Below are 18,205 nucleotides of genomic sequence, written 5' to 3'. Positions count from 1 at the left end.
GGCCCATACACAGACATGCATTTTCATACTCAGTGTTGGTCGAGTTCACCCTTCTGTTCCAAAGGAGTGGCCTTCTCAGTTGGCTGTTGCCAATTGAACTATGAGCTATGTCCATTATGAAAGAAACATTCTCTGCGTGCCTCAGCTACACTGTGGGAATGGAGGGGCATGCATGCTGGTTGTACTCTACTATTCAGTAATAAAAATTTCTAACAAATCTCCTAGCCTCATTCATTATCTTTGTAATGAACTGCATACCAGTTCTTTAACTATTATAATTATTGTGATATTTAGTACAGAACTGTATGATATTTGAATAGTTTGCACTGAAATATAGGGGTCACTATGGTTTGCGTTGGGTGCTTGTTAGATCACATATTGCTTTGTATGAAATAGAGCTAACATTGAATTTTTCTTTAAACTTGAGACAAGAGCTCTATCTTTTGCCAGTGTTGAGAAAATGGATTATATATAGTGAACTAACTTCCTATAGTGTGTGCAAAAAGTAGAGTGGAAGTGAAATATTCATAACATCCCTCATATCTCATACATGGTTCCAGGTCGAGATACCAAAAAAAGATTTTTGGAAAATGTTAGCATGCAAAGTACAGAATATTTTGTCACATAGCTAACATATTAATATTTCTTATTTACTGTTTATATGAGCGATTACAGATTTTTTCAAAGAAATAAGGTAATTCTTTGAAGGCCTATTGATAGCTGATGAAATGAGAATTAGTATGGGTTTGTAACAATACAAATGAAGGAATCACACTTTTATTTTTATACTGGTCACGAGCTTTTCATAAGCTATTGACCTTACTTGCCCTCAATTGTTGGATTAATAGTAGAGTGTTTTATGATTATGTTGCAATTGCAACATGAATTAGCATGTTAGTGAGGTGAAATTGTTAAAACAGCACCATGTTTTGGTAAAAGAAACTAATTTTAACATTGCAACAAGACAAAGGCAAAATATATACAAGAAAGACGAAAATAAATCCCCCCTCAGTGGCAATTTCAGATGTACAAGACAGATGAAAATAAATCACCCCCTCAGCTGCAGTTTCAGCACAATCCTGTATCGAGTGTGTTTTTAATAATAAAAGGTTGACTTGTTTAATTATTTGTCATACAGACATCATCTGTTAATATGATCATTTGTAGACTTGCTATCTGAAGCTTACAAGCTTGGCAAGATAGGCTTTTGTGTGAAGGCTTTAGCTGTAGAACTACACCTTCCCTATAGTGCATTCCTGTCCGCAAGGGAGCCCCTACCACTACCATTGCTGCCTATCTTAACACACCGACTGTGCATCTAGGAGCCATGTAATATTCCTTGCATTCTACTGATATTTTGCTTCCTCAGAGTATGTTACCGTTAGCAACCCTTTTTTCATAGTTTTATAATTGTCTTGAGTGAAATTCTTTTGATACAAGTTTTATTATTTTTGTGACACAGCTTCTAATACATTGGCTTCTAAATAGATTGCAGTACTATTCATCTCAAAACATGTGAAAGACAGATATTCTGCCAAGAGAAAAGTTGTGAAGACTGGCTAACTCTTGTGACAGAATACCCATGAAAATGTTCTCAAGACAATACTGTGTACTTACTTGTCTAGCAGCAAAGTTTCTTTTCTTCCATACTGTGCCATGCCACAGAATATGTCCAGATTGAAATTATCATGACAATAGTTAGTCTAATATTTTGCTTATAAAAATTTACAAAAATTTCCCGACATAGAATCTGAAGCTTTGATTCATATTCTTCTGTTGATATCATGCAGGAGAACATGCAGGACTGTAGAATAAATCAGGATATACAGCAACAAAATGAAGCAGATGTCAGAAAATGTGTTAATAATTAATGATAGGCAATGAAACCTTGAAGGCAAAAATAAACAGTTAGTTAAACAAGTGGCAAACAAGTGTGTTTTTCAATTGAATAATTAATGGCTATTAATTGCTGTAAACTGTTTGTGCTTGTTCAGGCTAAATTTAATGTAAAATTTTGTATGGTAATTTAACACCTTTGAAAAAAATTTGCTACTTTCTTATTTATTTTAAATAGCTGCTACTTTAATATCCTGACATTCATCACAGGACAAAAGCTATTTACATGCTTCAGGAATAGAGACATGTTTACAACGAGCAATACTGCTTGTCATACATCTTGTATAAATCTTTGGTCCTTGAATAGAGATAATATCATATTTTTAAATTTTCTTTTGATTGATTGATTGGTTGGTTGATTCGGGGGAGGACACCAAACAGTGGGGTTAATTGTCCCATCGGACCATGGAAGGATGGGGAAGGAAGTTGGACATGCCCTTTCATAGGAACCATCATGGTATTTGCCTTAAGTAATTTAGGGAAATCATGGAAAACCTAAATCAGGATGGCAGGACATAGGTTTGAACCATCATCCTCCCAAATGCATGTCCAGTGTGCTAATCACTGCGCCACCTTACTAGGTTTTTCTTTTGAATTTAGAGGTGTTCGTAGTTTATTCTTTTTCTGGTGGGAGCTTTTTGAAGACTTAGGCACCGGATTAATGACATTTAATGTTTGAACAATGATGAAGTCATTAGACTGAAGCACAATCTTGAGTGAGACAAGGATACTGGTCACGACGTTGTCAGAGGAACCCATGTAAATCCTGATTCAACTGAAGTAGATATTATTGCCAGTAACATCCAGTTCTATGAGTTAAATGCACAGGGGGAAGCAAATGTAAGAATTCAAAAATATTTTAAGAGATTTCTACAAGGTGTGCAATTACGTACTTCACAAAGTATTCTTATTTTTTGCTTTTGGTGAGATATATGTGAATGTGAAGATAATAGATGGTGAAAGTTGCAAAATAAGCATGATTCCTAATCATTAAGTCAACACCGTGAAAGAACTTCAAAGTGCAAGACATATCAGAATGAGCTTTTTGATTAATTTGTTCATTATTTTGACTCCACATAAACCTTGCACCAGAGCAGTAAAATATATGTGTTTCATAAAAGAGATGAAAATGCTTCAATTAATGTTAAAAACCTACTACACAAGTCATCAATCTTGTGGGTCCCGAAACACATTATTTCATTTGAGTTTTCATGGTTTCATGATGAGTATGATATGCTGAAAGACATAGCAAAAGCAAATTTCTGATTTGCCATTTGGAGATTGCTGCATGGAACTGCATGGAAATGAAAAGATTAACACAAGATGGCAAAATATGGCCAGCAACCAGCTATTCAAAACACTGATGATTAAAAAATTTAAGGCTTTAACAAATGTTACAGTTGTTGGATTTGAACAGGTTGTCAAAGATAGTACATGTATGAGTTTCTCTCTCTCTCTCTCTCTCTCTCTCTCTCTCTCTCTCTATCTCTATCTCTCTCATTCATTTGCTTTTATTCCAGGTATGAAATTTGCATATATACAAAATAATTTCTGTAATGACATTTTGGTTTAGTGAAAGAGATTCAAATTTAATTTTCCCCACTATTTGGATTCCATGTTATATTTTTCATTTTCATATTTTGTAACTGGAATTTGACAATGAGATTGTCTTAGCATGACAACCAGTACCTTAACCCTCACAATACCAGGGGGAAGAGGTTGGGTACTTTATACCTACGTTCTGAAAATATTTTTATCTTGTCATGTGCTTTATATTTTAAAAGTTGAAAAAATCATTATTGTTTTTAATGATTTCTGATACTAATTTTCATAATTGTTGCAAATTTTTCAGTAAAACGTAATTCAGAAATTTAAGTCTTAGTAGTAGATGTCACTTTTCACAACAAATGTTATATTCATATATTACGGTTCAAGGCCCTTCTTACACATCAGGGTATCTTTAAAAATTGTGTTGTGAATGAAAGTCAATGACCATTTTTTAAATTTTTTGTGGTGGTTATGGGAATTAGTGTTGCTAAGATTGTTCTAAAAGATATTTTCAGGTTCTATACCTTACTTACACATCAGAGGGCATTTCAAAGGTGTGTTATTAATAAAAGTTAATGACTGCTAATAAAATTTGATTTGATTTTCTTTTTTTGGTGTAGGCATAAATTCTCCCCCCCCCCCTTCCCCTCCTGGGTAGTACATGTTATGGAAAATACATTTGTATTGCTAAGGTTAAATAAAATCACTTTCAGTACTTAACAGTAATGTTACTGGGAAGATTAAAGAAAAACTTGTGATTATTAAGCCTTTTTTTACTAATGATTCCCAGTATGATAAAGTTATCAAGGGTTTCAAATCAGTAAATGCAGGTCAACTCATATATGACAATTGTGGAAGCTTCAGGATGGAAAAACAAACAGAAGTGAGAAAAAGAAGAAATTACCATTTATAGTTATCAAGACAGCAGATAGACCTATGGAAGTGTGCTGTTTTCCAATCATGTAAAGTGTAATAAATATTTGTGGTGTAAAAATTTATTACTGTACCTAATCCCCTGCAGGTTCAAGTGTTAGAATTGGCCTGAGGTATTCCTGCTTATCGTATGAGACGCCTAAAAGGAGCCTCATAAATTATGGTCCCTTAAGGGTTTGACCTCCACCTTTCAAAATTCTACAGAAGTGCGGGCCATTTGGGGAAGCCACCTCACATGGTGCATCATGTACCCATCATGCACTGAGACCTTCTGCACCTATTATTGTAATGGAAATGTAATTGCATCTGTCATCCAGCCTCTTTGGCAAGAACGTCTTACGGGGTACATACTTTACATCCATTGTGCACTGTCATCTGCTGCACCCATGATAATAATGGATCTGTTTGCACCCAATATCCAGTGTGATAGCCAGGCCATCATGTGGGTTGTCATGTACCCTCTTCGTTGTAGCTCCCTCAGAACACACAGATCACACTGCTGCTGCCTGAGCTACAAACCTGTGTGTACGATCTCATCGTGTGTTGTCACTACAACAATGTTGCCCTGTCTGGCAATGATCACCTCGCCAGCTGTGCCTCACATAATGGGCCCTTAGGGTCACCATACTACACCTACCGCCTTGCTGGTTGGGGACACTCCTCCTACTGTTAATCCTCTAACATCTACATTGGAAGCAATGCCCTCTCCCCCTACCCCCACCCCCAGCCTTTGGTGACATCGGACCCCACTCCTCGGCAGAAGAAGCAACAGCCTCATTTGGCTCCTCTCGCAAGAAAGGGGTCCATCAGGACACTGCCTTTCAAGGCTTCTTCTGGTGTGAAGCTGGACACCAGCCAGTGGCTGAAGGAGCCACGGTCTACTGCTTGTAGGGCTTCAGGATCATTGTCAGTTCCTGGAAATCAGAGAAGACGCCCCCACCACCCTCCAGCCAAAGAAACTGAAAGATAAGTGAGAGGACTGGAAAAAGAAAATGATAAAGAAGAAAGAGATCATGGGGGGCCTCCACATCACTGCTTCCTGCAAGTTCCAATTCTGAGGATGAGTTAGAGATCCTAGTGTCCCCTGAGGACCTAGATCTCACTGGAGCCTCAGAACTAATGGACACAAAGTCCACAATCACTTAGTAAGTGGTTGCAGGTGACCCTGAGGCATAAACTGCCTCCTTGTTCCCTTCATACCCTCCCTTATTACACAAGATTACAGCAAGTGTCATCCTCCAGTGGAACTGTGGTGTCTTTTTTCTCCACCTGGCTGAGCTACAACAACTCTTGTGCAATACACTTGCTTTCTGCATTGCCCTTCAGGAAACCTGGTTTCCAGCAATGTGGACCCGCACCCTTCATGGCTATCGGGGGCATTACAAAAATTGTAAAGACTGTAACAGGGTGTTGGGTGGAGTATGTATGTCACTGCTTCCTGCAAGTTCCAATTCTGAGGATGAGTTGGAGATCCTAGTGTCCCCTGAGGTCCTAGATCTCACTAAAGCTCAGAACTAATGGACACAAAGTCCACAATCACAATCCGTCCTTACCCCTGTCTATATTGAGCCTGTGCCCTTCATTCACCTTTAGAAGTGGTGGCTGTCAGGGTGAGGATAATGCAGGCAATTACCATCTGCGACATCTACCTTCCTCCAGACAGTGAAGTAGCACAAAATGTATTGGCTGCACTAATTTCTCAACTCCCCCCATCTTTCCTATGTTTGGGTGATTTCAGCACCCATAACCTTTCATGGGGTGGAACCAAGATTACTGGCCATGATAAAGATGACAAGAATCTACTGACTCAACTCGGCCTTTGCCTCCTAAGTGCAGGTGCCCCCACTCATTTCAGTGTGGTGCTGGCACATACTCGGCCAGTGACATCTCAATTTACAGTTCTGGGCTTCTACTGTCCATCCATTGGAGAGCTTGTGATGACATATGTGGTAGTGACCACTTTCTGCTCTTTCTGTCCCTTCCCCAGCATCATTCACCTGGACACTTGCCCAGATTGGCTCTTACCAGGGCTGACTGGGACACTTTCACCTCTGCTACCAGCTATTGATCTCCATCAAATTGTAACATCAATGTGGTTATTCAGAATATTATATGACCATTATTTCTGCTGTTGAATCAGCAATTCCTTGTTCCTCAGGTTGCCCCCAGTAGAAGACAGTGCCTTGGTGGTCACTGGAAATTACTGTGACAGTTGGGGATCATAGGCAGACCCTACAACATCATAAGCAGCACCCATCAATGGAGCACCTCATTGCCTTTAAATGGCTCCATGCTGAAGTATGGAATGTAGTCGAATTAAGTCGGGTGATGTTGAGGGTATTAGATTAGGAAATGAGACACTTAAAGCAGTAAAGGAGTTTTGCTATTTGGGGAGCAAAATAACTGATGATGGTCGAAGTAGAGAGGATATAAGATGTAGACTGGCAATGGCAAGGAAAGCATTTCTGAAGAAGAGAAATTTGTTAACATCAAGTATAGATTTATGTGTCAGGAAGTCATTTCTGAAAGTATTTGTATGGAGTGTAGCCATGTATGGAAGTGAAACATGGACGGTAAATAGTTTGGACAAAAAGAGAATAGAAGCTTTCAAAATGTGGTGCTACAGAAGAATGCTGAAGATTAGATGGGTAGATCACATAACTAATGAGGAAGTATTGAATAGGATTGGGGAGAAGAGAAGTTTGTGGCACAACTTGACCAGAAGAAGGGATCGGTTGGTAGGACATGTTCTGAGGCATCAAGGGATCACCAATTTAGTATTGGAGGGCAGCGTGGAGGGTAAAAATCGTAGGGGGAGACCAAGAGATGAATACACTAAGCAGATTCAGAAGGATGTAGGTTGCAGTAGGTACTGGGAGATGAAGAAGCTTGCACAGGATAGAGTAGCATGGAGAGCTGCATCAAACCAGTCTCAGGACTGAAGACCACAACAACAACAACATGCTCAAGTCCACCAACTCATCAAAAAACTGAAGCATGAGTGTTGGGAATGGTATGTCTCCATCACTGGAACATGAATCTCTCCTTCTCAGGTTTGGACTAAGCTCAGATGCCTTTATGAATATCAGACCCCTGCAGGTATACCTGGGATTTCTACACATGAAGACTTATATACCAACCCAGACACAACTACAGAGTGTTTTGCTGAGCATTATGCTCAAACCTCTGAATCTGTGAATTACAGCCCCGCCTTTTGTATCCTGAAACAGCAGGTGGAATGACAACACCTATTTTTTACTACCCACCACCCTGAGTCATATAATGCTCCATTCAGTGAGTGGTAATTTCTCTGTGCCCTTGGTCCTGACCCAACACCTGGGCCAAACCACATCCATAATTAAACATCTATCAGTGTATTACCAGCACCACCTCCTTGTCATCTTCAACTGCATCAAGAGTGATGGTGAATTACCATCACAGTGGCGAGAAAGTATCACCATTCCAGTGCTAAAATCTGGTAAGAACCACTAGATATGGATGGCTATCCCCCTATTAGTTTGACCAATGTTCTGTGCAAGCTGCTTGAATGTAGGCTGAGCTGTTGGTTCCTTGAGTCTGAAGGCCTTCTGGCTCCATCCCAGTGCAGTTTTTGCCAAGTCAGTCCACCATTGAAAACTTGCTATACTTGGAGTCTGCTATCCGAACAGCCTTTCTTCTCGCCGTTATCACCTTAACGCTGTCTTTTTTTGACTTGCACACCTTCAATTTACAGTTCTGGGCTTCTACTGCCCATCCATTGGAGAGCTTGTAATGACATATGTGGTAGTGACCACTTTCTGTCCCTTCCCCGGCATCATTTACCTGGACACTTGCTCAGATGGGCTCTTATCAAGGCTGACTGGGACACTTTCACCTCTGCTACCAGCTTTTGATCTCCATCACATGGTAACATCAATGTGGTTATTCAGAATAGTCGGTGCTTCACACAGTTCCCCCATATCCAAGAGAGTGTGGTACTGAGGGCTCTGTACTGAGTGTCCCACTCATTTCAGTAGCCATTAATGGTCTCACAGCAGCTGTGGGCTTCTCGGTATCACCCTTCTTATATGCTGACAACTTTTGCCTTTCCTTTTGCTCAGCTGCTATTGGTGTGGCTAAACATCGACTGCAGGGAGCCATATGGAAGGTGCAGTCATGGGACCCTCACCCACAGCTTTCAGTTTTCAGCCACTAAGACTTACGTCATGCATTTCTGTTGCTGTCATACAGTTCACCCGCACCCACAACTTTATCTTGATGACCATCTCCTTAATTTGGCGGACTCTTTATTGCTTTTTAGGACTGGTTTCTGATGCCCACTTAACTTGGCTTCCCCATCTTCATCAACTTAAGCAAAAATGCTGGCAGCACCATAACATTCTTTGATGCCTGAATCACACTGACTGGGATGCAGATCACCCTATTCTGTTGCAGCCATACAAAGCCCTTGGACAGCCCTGATCACCCTATTCTGTTGCAGCCATACAAAGCCCTTGGACAGCCCTGTCTTGACTATGGGAACCTGGTGTATGGTTCAGCATTGTCCTCAGCATTGTGGATGCTGGACCCTGTACACCACTGTGGAGTTCAACACATGGCAGGAGCTTTCCAATTGAGCCCTGTGAACAGCTGGCTCATAGAAGCTGGGGTTCTGCCATTGCGGATCAGGCAACAACAACTGCTTGCCAATTATACTGTGTACATTTGCAGCTCACCTACACATCTGAATTACCATCTCCTTTCTCCTAACACAGTGATACATCTCTCACAGTGGTGGCCCAAATCAGGGGTTACAATTGCAGTCCTTGTCTGGTTCCTTCTAGTTTAACTTGAGTCTTTCTCTCTACCATCTCTTCTCCGGGTCCACTCACGTACACCTCCATGGTGTATAACCACATCTTTGTCTGGATGTATCACAAGTCCAAAAAGACTCAGTTCATCCTGCAGCCCTCCTCCACCTGTTTATCTCTATTCTTGACACGTCCCAGGATTCAGAGGTAGTTTACACAGAGAGCTCAATGGTTGATGGTCAGTTTGGCTTTGCTTATGCTCATGCAGGACATACTCAATAGCACTCCTTGCCAGATCTGTGGAAGTGTGCTGTTTTCCAATCATGTAAAGTGGCTGCAGTGTTTTCACTGCAGAGCTGGTAGCCAACTCTCGTGATCTTGAGCATATCTGTCCTCATTTGTAGTTACTCCTTGAGCACCTTACAAGCCATCGACCAGTGATATCCTTGCCATCCTTTGGTAATGCCCATCCAAGAGTACGTTTATGTCCTTGAACAATGTGGATGGTCACTGGTCTTCATATGGACCCTGGGACATGTTAGATTCCCATGAAGTGAACTTGCCAACATAGTAACCAAAAAGGAGGCTACTCATAAAATGAGTCTGGAGATTGGCATACCAGAATCTGATCTTCGATCAATATTATACCACAAGGTTCATGGGCTCTGGAATACAGAATGGTGCTCCCCGACTTTGCTGAATAAGTTATGTATGGTAAAGGAACCGATGAATGTATAGAGGTCCTCCAAGCGAGCCTCTTGCAAGGACTCCATTATCATTTGCTGACATCGCATTGGCCATACCTGACTGACTCATGATCACCTCCTACATCATGGGGACCCACCTTAGTGTCACTGTGGTTCATGCTTGACAGTAGTTCACATCTCGTTGGACTGTCCAAATTTAGCCACCCTGTGGTGGACTTTTAATCTCCCTGATGAGCTCCCTTTGCTTTTAGGTGACAGTGCCTCAACGGCTTACATAGTTTTAAGTTTTATCCATGGAGGGCATTTTTCTCATTATATTTAAGGTTGGGCATCTTTCAGGCCCTCATCCCATCTACACTCCTGGAAATTGAAATAAGAACACCGTGAATTCATTGTCCCAGGAAGGGGAAACTTTATTGACACATTCCTGGGGTCAGATACATCACATGATCACACTGACAGAACCACAGGCACATAGACACAGGCAACAGAGCATGCACAATGTCGGCACTAGTACAGTGTATATCCACCTTTCGCAGCAATGCAGGCTGCTATTCTCCCATGGAGACGATCGTAGAGATGCTGGATGTAGTCCTTTGGAACGGCTTGCCATGCCATTTCCACCTGGCGCCTCAGTTGGACCAGCGGTCGTGCTGGACGTGCAGACCGCGTGAGACGACGCTTCATCCAGTCCCAAACATGCTCAATGGGGGACAGATCCGGAGATCTTGCTGGCCAGGGTAGTTGACTTACACCTTCTAGAGCACGTTGGGTGGCACGGGATACATGCGGACGTGCATTGTCCTGTTGGAACAGCAAGTTCCCTTGCCGGTCTAGGAATGGTAGAACGATGGGTTCGATGACGGTTTGGATGTACCGTGCACTATTCAGTGTCCCCTCGATGATCACCAGTGGTTTATGGCCAGTGTAGGAGATCGCTCCCCACACCATGATGCCGGGTGTTGGCCCTGTGTGCCTCGGTTGTATGCAGTCCTGATTGTGGCGCTCACCTGCACGGCGCCAAACACGCATACGACCATCATTGGCACCAAGGCAGAAGCGACTCTCATCGCTGAAGACGACACGTCTCCATTCGTCCCTCCATTCACGCCTGTCGTGACACCACTGGAGGCGGGCTGCACGATGTTGGGGCGTGAGCGGAAGACAGCCTAACGGTGTGCGGGACCGTAGCCCAGCTTCATGGAGACGGTTGCGAATGGTCCTCGCCGATACCCCAGGAGCAACAGTGTCCCTAATTTGCTGGGAAGTGGCGGTGTGGTCCCCTACAGCACTGCGTAGGATCCTACGGTCTTGGCGTGCATCCGTGCGTCGCTGCGGTCCGGTCCCAGGTCAACGGGCACTTGCACCTTCCGCCGACCACTGGCGACAACATCAATGTACTGTGGAGACCTCACGCCCCACGTGTTGAGCAATTCGGCGGTACGTCCACCCGGCCTCCCGCATGCCCACTATACGCCCTCGCTCAAAGTCCGTCAACTGCACATACGGTTCACGTCCACGCTGTCGCGGCATGCTACCAGTGTTAAAGACTGCGATGGAGCTCCGTATGCCACGGCAAACTGGCTGACACTGACGGCGGAGGTGCACAAATGCTGTGCAGCTAGCGCCATTCGACGGCCAACACCGTGGTTCCTGGTGTGTCCGCTGTGCCGTGCGTGTGATCATTGCTTGTACAGCCCTCTCGCAGTGTCCGGAGCAAGTATGGTGGGTCTGACACACCGGTGTCAATGTGTTCTTTTTTCCATTTCCAGGAGTGTATTTTAGCTCATCCTTGCTCCCTCTGGTGCTGTTTTTTCAACTTGGTGTTTGTCTTTTCACCATCTGTGTTTCTCTTGCCTTGTGGTTTTAGGCTGGGGATTTTAATGTGTTGCAGAGTGGTTGACCATCCTTTTTTATTCTTGTGATCAGCTAGCCAAGGCCATCTGCTATATCAACTCTTTTTACTACTTTTTTCATTTTTGTTAATGTTTTCAGTTTTGGCTTGATACTTTCATTTTCTGCTTCAGTGTAGTTTAGCACACAGTTTTACACATTTTGTTTCTTCCCCAGTTTTCAGGCTATGGGTTTCCTGTGGGATATGCTTTTAATTTGAAACCTGTGTGACTAAGGAAAAGGCACTAATAACCACACAGTTTAAGTCTCTTTGATCTCCAAATTGACCAACCAACCAACTGTACCCAATACTAACAGAATTGTTAGCACATTACAAAAATGAAAGTAGTAACAAGAAATACAATGAAAAGCTTATGAATTGACATAGAATTAAGAAATTATGAAAGTCTGCCAATTTTGTTGAAGGAAAATGACTTGTCAAAGCCAAAAAGTTTTTGTGAAAGCTGTCACTAAAATTTGTGCTTTCATTCATAATATTCCTCAATTCTATGAGATGCTGCTACCTAGTCTATTCTAATCACTGCAAGTTTACTGCAGCTAGTGTGTGTGTGTGTGTGTGGGTGTGTGTGATTAATCTATTATTTGTTATAGATACTCTGCAAATATTATGGTCTTCTGCAATTTCATATATGTTTAGTAATAGCAACTGAGAATTGCTTCACAACACTTAAATTTCAGCAATATTTTGTAAGTGTTTCAAATTACAGCATGTTTCATGTTTACAGGGACTTGCATGGCCTGCTTTACACAGTCTTACAGCCAACTGGATCCCTCCAAATGAACGCAGCAAATTTGTTACAGCATATATGGGTAAGTAAAAAAAAGTAATATGTTGAATATACTGTAGTCTATTAACTAAACAAAACACTTGTTGCTTTCTTTCACAAAACTTTATTATTTTTGTATGACCCAGGTTTCATGTTGTAAGACCATTTTCCAGTGGATAACTGATTCCAAAGATAACAACCAAGTTATCTTTGGAATCAGCTGTGTACAGTAAAATGGGCCTACAGCTCAAAACTATGGTTGCTCAAAAATAACCAAGTTTTTTTAAATAAGAGAAAAAATGTTAATTTAGTTAAGTCAGTGTATAGTGTTTCACCAAAAACTCACAGTTGTCAGAACCTCCCTTCTGAATCCATTTCCCTCCTCACCCCTATGATGCCCCTACACATCCAACTTCTACATGCTCCCCAAAATATACAAACCCAACAATCATGGATGCCTCGTTGTGGCTGGTGATTGTTCTTTGCACTGAAAGAATCCTAGCCCTCATTGACCAACACCTCCAACCAATTGGTCATATTCTAGCTTCCCACATCAAAGATACCAACCGTTTCCTTCACCGACTCTCCACCATCCCCACCCCTTTACTTCCTACAACACTATTCATCACTGTTGACGCCACTGCCCTATACACTAACTTCCCCCATGCCTGTAGTCTTACTGCTATTGAACACCACCTTTCCCAATATCCTTCTGACATCAAACCCACTACCTCATTCCTTGTACACCTTACTAACTTTATCCTAACTCAGAACTACTTCTCCTTTGAAAGGAAGGTATACAATCAAATCTGCTGCACAGCCATGGGCACCCGCATAACAAACTCCTTTGTCAACCTGTTTATGGGCCATCTAGAGGAGACCTTACTAGCCTCCCAAAAAGCCAAACCCTAGTTGGTTCAGGTTCATTCATGATATCTTCATGATCTGGACTCAGGGTCAAGACACCCTATCCCCATTCCTTCACAGCCTCAACACCTTTGCTCCCATATGCTTCAGCTGGTCCTCCCCAACCCAGTGTGCCACCTTCTTAGACATTGACCTCCTCCTCCCTGATGGTTTCATCCACACTTCTGTCCATATAAAATTTGCCAACCACCAACAGTATCTTCATGTCAACAGATTTCATCCCTTTCACACTAAAAAACCCCTCTTACACAGCCTGGCTACCTAGGGATTGCATATCTATAGCGACAAAAACTTTCTTTGTCAGTATGCTGAAGGTCTCACCAAGGTCTTCACAGACAGGCACTATCCCCCAGACCTAGTCTGCAAACAGATCTCCTATTCCATTTCCTCTTGCATCCTTAATCCCCCCACCAACCCCAAGAACCAGCCACAAAGGAGTGTCTCCTTTGTCACCCAGTACGGACCTGGACTGGAACAGCTGAAACACATCCTTTGCCATTGCTTATATTACCTATTGTCATGCCCTGAAATAAGGGACATCCTCTACAAGATCTTTCCCACCTCTCCTAAAGTGGTGCTCTGTCACCACCCAATCTCCACAACATCCTAGCCCATTCCTTTGCCACTCCCAGTCCTATCTCTTTGCCACAAGAATCATATCCCCGAGGAGGACCAGTTGCAAGGACTGTCCAATCTGTCCACCCAGCACTTCCTATTGCAGTCTTGTCACAGGCTTTTCCTATGCCATCAGAGGCCAGACCATGTGTGAAAGCAACCATGTCAAACACCAACTCTGCTGCAAACATTGCACACCTTTTTATACTGATATGACAATGAACCAGCTGTCCACTGGGATGAACGGCCACTGTCAGACTGTGGCCAAGAGCAAAGTACAATACCCTATGGCACAACTTGCAACTGAACATAACAAGCTTGATTTCAGTAGCTGCTGCACTACTCAAGCCATCTGGATCCTCTCCTCCTCCACCAGCTTTTCTGAACTGTGTAGGTGAGAGGTACCTTTACAACACAATCTCTGCTCCAGTAATTATACCAGTCTTGATCTACAGTAACATACTGTCCCCACACCGTCCATCCAACAGTTTCCATGTGCTCTGTCCTTTCACCTCCTCCCCATTCTCATCTCCCACCCTCTTAATATGCTGCCCTCTGCCAATGCACCTGCCCATCCTTCTCTGCTCCTCTCCTTTTTCATTCTGTTTTCCCCACCACCCTGCCCTCCAACCTCACAACACTGTGACTGTTGGCAATCTAGTCCCTGTACACTCCACCAGACAGTGATCCTCCCTCCCCCCCCCCCCTCCCACTGATACACTTCTGTCCCTTTCCCTTCTTCACCCCCTCCAGATTGCTGCTTCCATTTCATGTGACAACTGCATTCTGGTCCAAGCTGCCAGTGTTGGCAATCATGTGTGCATGAGGCGTGCTTGCTTGTGTGAATGAATGATGTGTGTTACTCTTTTTTTTCTGATGAAGGCTGTGGCCAATAGCTTGTGTGTAAGTATCTTTTAATTGTACCTGTCGCCAACTTCACATGTCATCTTTATGGTAAGTAGCCATCTATCTTTTCCTGTGTTGCTGGACTTTAGATAAAGGTGTAGGAAGCCAGAAAGTGAAACTAATAAATGGAGCATGTATAATTAATTAGTGTTCACAACATTTTTAATCACACCTTGTAATATCTAGAAACAAACGAGCTAAATTATATTGAAAGGATAAGACTGTACAGTGATTCAGACAGTGGACTTGTACACAGGAGGGATGATTTTCAAATTACCATATAGCCGTTCTGATTTTGGTTTTTGTGAACCACCTAGGTCACTACAGATGAATTACAGGATGCTTTCTTAAATAAGGCCATGTCCACTTCTATCCCACATCCTTAGCCAGTTTGAGGTAGTTCATTGTTCACTTGTAGTCTTCAAACTGAAGACTGGTTTAGTTAGGCTCTCTACTTTATACTGTATCATCCTCTTCATCTCTGTATAACTACTGCTACCTATATCTTCTTGAACCTGCTTATTGAAGTCAAGCCTTGAGCTCACTCTACAATTGTTCACCACTTCCTTAAACTTTTGCCCCAGTTCGATCTTCTCATCAGTCATTTGCTCTACTCGTCTAACTTTCAGCATTATTCTTTGGGAACACATTTCAGGAGCCTCCATTTGCTTCTTGTCTGTACTCTTTATTGTCCATTTTCCACATCTACACAAGACTAAACTCAATTTACCCCCCACACACTGTAAATATTGAATAAGATTTGGGGGAGTGTACAACTGTGTCTCTCATTCCCTTCTCAATTACTACCTCCCTTTCATGTTCTTCAAGTCCTATAACTTCAGTCTGGCTTCTATCAAAGTAAGCTTTACCTCACTGCATTTTATTCATGCTACCTTCATAATATCAAAGAGTATATTCCAGTCAACATTATCAAAATATTTCTCTAAATTTACAAATGTAGGTTTGCCTTTCTTCAGCCTGTCTCGTGAGATAAGGGTGTCCCTGTATATTTAGACATAAATGACCTCAGCAGTGACCAAGCTGTTAAATGCTAATCTTTATTTCTTTCCAGTAATATTTTGTTTTGCTGTTTGAAAAAATAAAACCAACAGTTCTATTTCTTTTACATCTTACCAATTCCACCTCTCTCTTCACATTGCAGAAACATTATACAGTATACCTTGTCATATCCAGATGTATTTCCAATGAAAAGTCTCAGAAAGGTAGTACATTCCTTTACCACTGTTCTGGTGGGGCAATAGTTTCTTGACACAGGCTGGTTGAACCTAGTTCACTCTCTCTCTCTCTCTCATACAGGATTACTTCCGACAAGCCTCTTTCAGAATGCTGGTTTCATTGCTAAAATACAGTGCAACCACAAATCTGAAAGTATTTGGAAGACGAGTTGTACTTACCTCCACTGTCACAGGACACACAGTAGTTTCAACATAATGAGTTCACTATTGGACATTTTATTCAAGCTATGTTGACACAAGCAAAAATATATGTTTGTGTAGGCATTTACTATGTGGCTAAGTGCACACATATTTAACATATGTACCATTGCCATTGAAATCTGTTTTTCATTAAAACATCTTCGATTTTTTATAGCATTCATTACAGTATTTCCCAAAATGTTTTCATTTTATATCACTTATTTTGTATGTACCTCCCTATATTTTTCAATATGATGCTGTAATTCTACTTCTAGGGTCTCTCTTCTAAATATGAAAACTCCACTCTTGTCATAAAACATAATAAAACTATTTATTAAATTCTTGAAACACCTCAGTTGTTTAAATTTCTTGTTATGTTGAAACTTTCTCGTCATGTTTTTAAATTGGCAGCAGTAGGCCATTTGATCAGGCTAGAAGACCACTAGGTAAGTCTCTCTGGGAGAAAACATTTGCCCTGGTCACATTATTGCTACATAAAAAAGTGTAGGGAGTCCAAAGAAATTTGTTGGACTTGGCCTATAGTGTGCATCCATTCAGAAAGTGGCCCAGTTTTTAACTCTTCTAGGCATCCTTCTCCACTAACGCTCAGCAGGCAGTAAGGTCTGATCTTCATCTGAACACCTTGCTGTAAATAGTGCTGGATGATGACAAACGCTGTGCCATACTTCAGTGGCAATGCATTTGAATCATTGTTGTTTGAAACAACAATTTGCAGGGCCTGGCAACATGAAAATATTCACCCCTCAAACCACCTCACTTCATTCCCTCCAAACTCCCCCTCCTCTCTCTCTCTCTCTCTCTCTCTCTGCGCATAGGCTCCTTCTTATGTGACACATACTATAATACAAAACTTTAACGAAATGTTACAAATGAGTTTGTGAGCAATGTATTTACTTCTGGCACCTTGGGTCAGACTGAACTAAAATAAGAAAAAAAGTATTCCACTTATTACACCATGTACTTGGATTTCTAACTAACTGCTTTGCTAAGGGTAGGATGCAGTAGTGCAACTGGTCCCCTGAGCCAACTTAGACTTTCCACCATATCCCCCACCCATCACCCTCTCCCACTTCCCAAGGCCTTCAAAGACAGGCAGTATCCCCTAGACCTAGTCCACAAACAGATGTCCCATGCCATTTCCCCTCACATCCCCAATTCTCCCACCACCCACAAGAACCAGCCACAAAGTAGTGCCCCATTTATCACCCAATACCACCCCAGCCTGGAACAACTGGACCACATCCTTCACAAGGGCTCTGATTAATTATCATCATGTCCTGAACTGAGGGAAATCCTACCTGAGATCTTTCCAGACCCTCCTAAAATGTGTTCCATCACCTCCATAACATCCTAGTCCATCCCTATGCCACTCCCAATCCCAACCCTTTGCCACAAGGATCACATCCCTGAAGAAGACCCATATGCAAGACCTGCCCAGTCCACCCAACCAGCACTTCTTATTACACTCCTGTCACAGGTTTCATGCTCACCATTAGGAGCCAGGGCACCTGTGAAAGCAGCCATGTCATTTATCACCTCTGCTGCAATCGTTGCACAATTTTTTTTGTATTGGTATGACTAATCAACCAGCTGTCCACTGGGATGAACAGCCACCATCAAACTGTGGCCAAGAGCAAAGCAGACCACCCTGTGGCACAACTTGCAGCTCAACATAACATGCTTGATTTCAATGGCTGCGTCACTATTCGAGCCATCTGGATCCTGCCCTCCACCACCAGCTTTTA

General features: G+C 42.2%; 1 protein-coding gene across 2 annotated transcripts in view; it reads left to right on the top strand.

The window, feature by feature from the left end:
• LOC126161425 (sialin-like) overlaps positions 1-18,205 on the top strand; it is a 166,997-nt gene that overhangs the window by 95,605 nt on the left and 53,187 nt on the right. For both annotated transcript variants that reach the window (XM_049917224.1, XM_049917226.1), the window contains exon 4: positions 12,514-12,598. In XM_049917224.1, coding sequence (XP_049773181.1) covers positions 12,514-12,598 — 85 coding nt within the window. The remainder of the gene's footprint in view (positions 1-12,513; positions 12,599-18,205) is intronic.

The sequence above is a fragment of the Schistocerca cancellata genome, chromosome 2 (genome assembly GCF_023864275.1).
Source record: "Schistocerca cancellata isolate TAMUIC-IGC-003103 chromosome 2, iqSchCanc2.1, whole genome shotgun sequence".
Classification (NCBI taxonomy): domain Eukaryota; kingdom Metazoa; phylum Arthropoda; class Insecta; order Orthoptera; family Acrididae; genus Schistocerca; species Schistocerca cancellata.
This window is presented reverse-complemented; position numbering and strand designations above follow the sequence as displayed.